This window comes from Neofelis nebulosa, chromosome 1, assembly GCF_028018385.1.
Source record: "Neofelis nebulosa isolate mNeoNeb1 chromosome 1, mNeoNeb1.pri, whole genome shotgun sequence".
NCBI classification, from domain to species: Eukaryota; Metazoa; Chordata; class Mammalia; order Carnivora; family Felidae; genus Neofelis; species Neofelis nebulosa.
The window spans coordinates 231,823,600-231,830,620 of NC_080782.1; the positions used below are offsets into that span (position 1 = coordinate 231,823,600).

General features: G+C 46.8%; 1 protein-coding gene across 4 annotated transcripts in view; it reads left to right on the top strand.

The window, feature by feature from the left end:
• Positions 1 to 1,428, top strand: part of STARD13 (StAR related lipid transfer domain containing 13) — a 185,296-nt gene extending 183,868 nt beyond the window's left edge. For all 4 annotated transcript variants that reach the window (XM_058687749.1, XM_058687766.1, XM_058687792.1 and 1 more), the window contains exon 14: positions 294 to 1,428. In XM_058687749.1, coding sequence (XP_058543732.1) covers positions 294 to 423 — 130 coding nt within the window. In that variant the 3' untranslated portion in view covers positions 424 to 1,428. The remainder of the gene's footprint in view (positions 1 to 293) is intronic.
• Positions 1,429 to 7,021: the final 5,593 nt, after the last annotated feature.

Sequence of the window (7,021 nt, forward strand, 5' to 3'; positions counted from 1 at the left end):
ATAAATTTATATACATTAAATATTTCCTATTTTCTATAAAAATATATGTTGATTTTCATGCTTCATCCTGTAAGCGGAAAACCTGTCTTCAGTACCTCTCCCAAATACAAGGATGTTGTTACCAACAAACACTAACAGTCTGGGCGCCTTAATTTGCATCTAAGGCATTAAGGTGATGGGAAGGGCTTATTTTTTTTACGTTTCATTGTTATGAAGTCTGGAAGTTCTAAAAACACATCTACGGTATTTTTATTGAAGATTCAGGAAACTACAGCTACGTTTCATTTTCACAGGGTAGACGAGAAATTGAGATATGATGAAGGGATTTCTGGCTGCACCACTGGGCCACGAAGAGTAGCCACATCTGACCCCGAGCCTCTGGCCTTCACTCTGTTCTCTGCTTTACTTCTAACAAATAACTAAAGTAGCTCCTCATTAAGTTAAGCAGAAGCTCCCTGGTAGTCTCAGCTATAGGCTGCAAAAGGCACAGCAGCCCAAGAGACCATATGCCCACATAAAAATTATCCAAACCCTGCCCTCTGCTCGTCTCTCTCATGCCTTCCCCCCTTTCGTGAAAGGTTTCCTGTCCTAGCCAAAGGAGGAATTTCACTTGCCCCCTATGGGAAAGAAGAGAACACGGTGGTCATTCTGGCGGCCACCGGCTACAAACATCCTGAGCCCCCAGACCATATGAATTCAAACCTGATGGCAAGCATACGTCTTGAAATTCTCAGGGATGACGTTGTTCTGCTGGCTCTTGATATTTGGCCGCACAAAAACTGGTTGTATGTCTTCTTCTCAGGAAGGTGATGTACAGGGATGAAATAGACCCCAGCTAAGGGCAGTGGCACATGCTGACACAAAAGCAAAATCAGCGTGTGCTGACCGAACAAGGAGTTAGGAAATAAACACTTGCAGTCACAGCTCTGTATCACTGCAAAGCCAGCAGGTTTGAACAACGGGCAGCATGCGATGTTGCACATGCCTTCGCCCCCGGCCGACTACATCCTCTGCAGAGTGAGTGTTTACTTCCATTCTAGCAACCCCACCCAACAGGCCACCCAGATGTCTCCTAACCCACATGCTCCTGTGCCCAGATGAGACTCAAAATCCCAAGTAGTGCTGTTCCTCTGCAGCAAAATTTCCCGCAGAGGACGTTTGATCACATGTGCGGTCCACATCCACACGACATTGGAGGGGGCTGGGACACCGGGCAGGCAGAGGTGTGGCTGCAGAGAAGATGGTGTGGAACAGAAACAGTGATGAGCAGCAGGTCCTTTCTTGTTACTTGTAGCAGTTCTGTTCGTTAAAGTCACCGTGAACTGAATTAGCGAGTACCAGACCACCACTCCTGACAGAAATATAGGGGCAGGTTCCCAGGAGCCTCTGCTCACAACATTTGTGTCAACCAATAAATATATAAACCTTGTTCTATGTGAATTTCTGTTTAAACATGCCTCACTCAATATCTATTTCTTACTAATGATTGAGCTACGGTATTTCTTTATAGGAAAACAACAGTCAAGAAAGGCTTAATATTTTCCTGACCCCGAGTAATGTGATTGTAGATTTCTTAGGCTTTCAGCCTCACTACAATGCTTTATTACCTTTTTTTTTTAAATGGGCCATCATCTCAGGAATCCACAAATTTAGACGCTTTCCATCTTTTCCATAACTTCATCATGCATTATCAGTGTTACTTTCCAGAGTCGCCTCACTTAAAGATCGGTGCATTTCCTCTTTCTTTTTCTAGATGTACCATACGGTCAATTCATTAACATGTAACTCACAGCCAACAGCACTAAAATTCTTGGCTAAACAAATCTTATCTGACACACATATTTTCTCTGTAAGGCACATTCCGGCTTTCTTGATTTCAGGAACACTAGACAGCCCTTCAGCACTATACCTGGGGGCCATTTTAAACAGCAAAATCACTAACAAAAAGCTCAAAAAGGGGAAAAACGTGGTACTGAATACACCGTGAAAAGGATACTTCTTTAAGGCATGAGAGCTGAATCAGGAAGGCAGAGGTCACATTTGCTTGGTCTCAGCTGGGAATGTGCATGAACAATGGTGACTCCAGTTCTGTGCCAAGAATGACCAGGAAAGAGCAGTGAGTATTGATTCGGGGATTACAAGTAAGTTTTGAAAAGTGGGTGAATTTGCAAATGCAGATTCTGTAAGTAATGAGGATGAATATATATACAATACCCAGTAGTAAGTTACTGCAAAGTCTATGAAGCCCAGAGGTGGTGGTGACCCCCAGTGACTTCAGAAGAGTGACAAAGGGACTGGCACATGGAAAACCTAGGATGTGAAGGGAAAGGACGGGCTTGGGCATCAGGTAGAAGTGGGGTGTGGCTCAGGCCGAGGTCAGACGGTACAGAGGATAGGAGTGAGTGGTGCAGGAGATAAAGCTGGATGGTCACGAGCCAGGAATTGTTCAGCTGCAGCAGGGACGTTGGGCTTTCTGTATTGAGCCAAAAAGCAGAGAGGTGGATTCACATTTGTTCTGATGGCAGAGATTTAAAATGGGCTAAAAGAGAATTGGCATGTTCTTATATGCAGGAGCAGGGATATGAAGACACCCCCATCTTTGCCTTTCCCTCTTCCTTTTGGTTTCTCCTTAGAGAGAAATAAAGTGATTGCTACCACTGGCCTTCCTGAGCTGATACCAATCCATGATAACTTGCTTTTCCTTTCATTCTAGAACATGTTGCTTTCCCCTGTTCCTTGTTACTTGCAGAAGTATTTATGTAAATGTAGTGTTCATTCGACACCCTCAGAGAAGACACTTTCAAACCAAAATGCCAAGACCCAGGGAGCTCCAGATCAGTCTGGGTGCCATATGAGCTAAAGATGCCAAGAGCTGGTATGGTGAGCTTACTGGTGAGATCTCCAAGGCCAAACTCCAACAAATCAGCAGGAAAGGCCGGGCTGGTGGCCTGACTTCTCCCTCTCTGGTTGTAATGCCCATTGCTTGCCGCAGGGGGTAGGCTGGTTCTGGTGATGAGCGAGGTCTAACCCCAGACCACTTGCTAACTGAGAGAAGGCCTCTCTAATCTGTGTGAAGGGAGCTTGACCTGTCACTTTGCATCTTCCCTCAACTCCAGCATGGCCAAGACATGTACCTAAGACCCCTCCCATAGGCCAGACTGGAATCTGTCCTTTTCTGATTAGCCCAGGACCTAATGGGTGCTGAGGAGAAGCTTCCAGAAGGTAACAGCCATGAGAATGACTAGCGGCTGAGATGAGGGCAGCCTGGAGTGACGAAGAGCAGTGTGACGGTGGAAAATCCAGCAGAAGGCTGTGGTAACCAGTCCAGGTGGACAATATTTGTGGGGACAGAAGTAGAGAGATTTTTAAGGATATTTCTGAGCTAGAATTCATAAGATTTATGTATCAGTTGGTTGCAGAAGGATGGAGAAATGGAAGTAGCTACAGATTACTCTGAGTTTCTAGTTTGTGGTTTGTCCTTTAATTGCTACAGGGAAAAGGAAGAGGAAGAGCACGTTTCAGAGGGGAGCGGGGCAGGGAGAGAACCATGTTGGAAAAGGTGGTCAGTTGGGCTCTGATCGTGTAGTGCTTGCAATGGCTGGGAGCCATCCAGGTGGAGGTGCCCACCAGCCAGTTCAACACACAGGACTGAAACCCAAGAGAGTGACCGGTGCCCAAGCTGAAGCTATGTCCCTTAGGTCACCTCAGTTTTGTCATTCCTGCCTCTTCTGACCATATCCTTACTGGCCCAGTGATACCAAACCACTGTTTCACATCTCTATGATGTTGCATTGACCTTCTCTCCCTCTTGTTGGTCATGTGATAACTTATTTATTCCTCAAAGCCCTATTTGGGCATGGACTTTCCTGACCATCCCTCTTGAATCCACCTGTTTCTTTCCATATTTCTCTTATTGCACGAATCACATTGCATGTCATTATTTAGCAATAAAGCCAACTCTTCTACGAGATTGTAAGCTCTTGAGGGCATGGTTGAAACTCTAGATCTTAGACTTCCTGCTATATTATCCCATAAATATTGTTAAAATAAAGTGGGCATTAGGAGGACAGAAGCCATAGACAAGGAAGTCATCACATAGGGACATTGTGTAAAGTTTTCCAAAGCTAATGAAATAACTTCCATTCTGTGCTTTGACTACTTCACCTCTCCAACAAAGAACGGAGAATTCGCTGGTGTCCCAAGAAGTTAAACGTGGCTATTTCTGAAATTAACAAATACTGTCAAATAACAAATATTTGCTCACAGCAAATAAAAGTTTGATTAGTTAATTCAATCAGTAAATATGTATACAGCACAGTGCAAGACACTGTTCTAGACTCTTAGTCAATAAAACCGTGAACAAAAGAGGCAAAAAATCCCTGTTCTCATGAAGCTTTTGGTCTAGTAGGAAAAATAGCCAAGAAACAAGATAAATAATTGGCCACGTAAGCTCTATAGAGGGGAAAAAAAAAAAAAGGCAGGAGATAGATCCGGTAGTCCAGAAAAACCTTACCGAGGGCTGGGGTAGAGAACTACTCAAACAGACACCCTATTTTTCTCTCCGGCTCCACTAGAGTTTCTAAAATTACAGTGGTAGGAATGATCGATTCATTAATCAACTTGCAGAGACCTATTCCTTGAGAAGTAAAAGAAGTACAGGGGCACTTGGGAGGCTCAGCCAAGTAAGGGGCCCCACTCTTGATTTCAGCTCAGGTGAGGATACCACGGTTCAGGAGTTCGAACCCCGGATGGGGCTCCACACTGACAGCGTGGAGCCTGCTTGGGATTCTCCCTCTCCCTTTCTCTCTGCCTCTCCCTGGCACTCGCTCGCTCGCTCTCGCTCGCTTTCTCTCTTGAAATAAATAAAAAGCAACACCAGACAAATGAATCCCCTGAGAACAACACTTGCTCAGACAGAATGGCTGTCCTCGCCTTCCCTTCCCGGTGCCTGCCTCACATCCAGGCTCCAGGGCCGCCTCTTGCAGACAGCCTCCGCCACGCCTGGTGTCAGTCATCCCACCGCTGCAAAGCTGATTGATTACATTTTAATATGAATGAGTTTCAGCCCGAGCTCCTCCGCCAGAGATTTGCATAATTAAGCCTTTTATCTCTTTATTGGGAATCAGGGGGCACCGGGATTTCAGGCATCAGCAGGTCGGTGCCAGCTATTTTTGGAGTTAGGAAGAGGCTGAAATTACACTACCGTGTAAAATAAAGCCTAAACCCGACAGTGGATCTGATCTTGTTCCAGGATAACTGGGGTGGGCAGGAGGATTGCTTCTCTGCGAGGGCCTTACTCTCCCGGGAAGCTGGGACGCTGCACCTTTCTTGGACCCTGAGGGATGGGGGAGCTCTGCCTTGATTCAGAAGGGGTCTTCCTGGCAGCCTCCTCCTACCTGGCCCTTCCCTCACCTTGTCCCTCCCCCCTTCCACCGCTTCAAAGCGGTCTAAATCTGATCTTTCTTCTCTGAAAATCCCCCTCGCCTTTGGTTTCTAAGCCCCTGAGGCATTTTCTGAGAACTCCCAAAGACGGTGCCTGACGTCCATTGTCGTCTAAAGTCCGTAATGCACAGCTTTGTCAGGAACCGTGTGCCCAAGGAGGACCCAAGAGAATGCCCACATCACACGCTTGAGGCGGCAGCCAAGGGAAAGAGCCTGTCCCGGGGTTGGTGGGGCAATGCCCTGTTGCCAGGACATGCTTCAAGGGGACAAGAGTTGAAGACATCAGGTAAGAAAATGCCAAACTGGGGGCACGGCACACACACACACACACACACATATACAAATAAGATGGCTGGATTGGGGAGCAGTCACTGGTTCTCCTCAGAATCCTTTAGGTTCTCTGTTAGTCCTCATCGTGAGGGGAAAAGAAAAAGGAAACCAGACATAACTGGCAGATAGACTGTGCTGTCTTCCGTGGAGATGGACGGCTCGAATTATTTTGCAAAAAGCAAACTATCCAATAGTCTGAAAGGAGCCATGCGCTCGGAGGAGCAGCCACTGGGGATGACCCATCGCTGGGATCTGCTGGAGCCGCCCTCTGGACACCAAGCATAAGGAACACTCGCTCCAGAGCAGTGCTTCTATTCTGGAAACTGAACGAAACGGAATGTTCCACTCAGAAACAACTTGCAAGTGGCAAAGGAGAGCAAATTTCTTCCTGGTTTCCTGTCCGTTTGCAGTGGGTCCAGTACAAAACACAGTCCACGTACAAAGCACGAGAAACACCAGCTGACTCAGCCCCGAGACGCAGCCTTTCTACAAAGCCTACAGTTGTCTCGCCGCATTGCTCGTTTTTCAGAAGGCTGTATGTCCATCCTACTCTCCCCCGTACATCCCCAAATTCGTTTTGCACAGAGCCCCCCTCCCCTACAGTCCTGATGAGCCGATTACTGTTCAGGGATCAGATTATTGCAAAGCAGGCATCAAGCGGGATTCCTGCACATGAATTGAAAGAATTTTAAACAATCCTACGCACAGCAACAGCTGTCGCTTCATGGAACTGAATAAGGACGAGAAGGGCAGTTTTTGAGAAGACAGTTGAATGCTTTGTAATTTTTGTTCAAGGATTTGGGAGTGTAAAACAAACAGTTCCTCACAGCCCCACATTCCGGTGCCAAGATGTCACGCAGAGATCGGAAATCGAGTGTTCCAGGTGACATGGTGAGCTGGGCAAATCAGGAAGAGCATCTCCCAGGGGCAGTAATGCCCGTACAGGGTTAAGGCCATCACTCAGTGACCAGGGAGTCGAGGCTAGGAGAGGGATCCAAGGCTAAAAGTACTTGTACTCTGCTCAACAAAAAGAAAATCCAACCAAGTGGCAGGTGGGCGTGGCGGTTCTCCATAGCATTGTCCAGGTGGAACTGAGAAGCTTAATGGGGGGCATCACCATGAACCAGAATTTCAGACCTGGAAGTAAACACATCAGGGGACGATTCCCCAGACGCTATATGCTCTTTATCCTCCTGCCTCAGACCAGCCCCAACCACACGTGGAATCAACTCTCTGCCAAGGAGAAAGA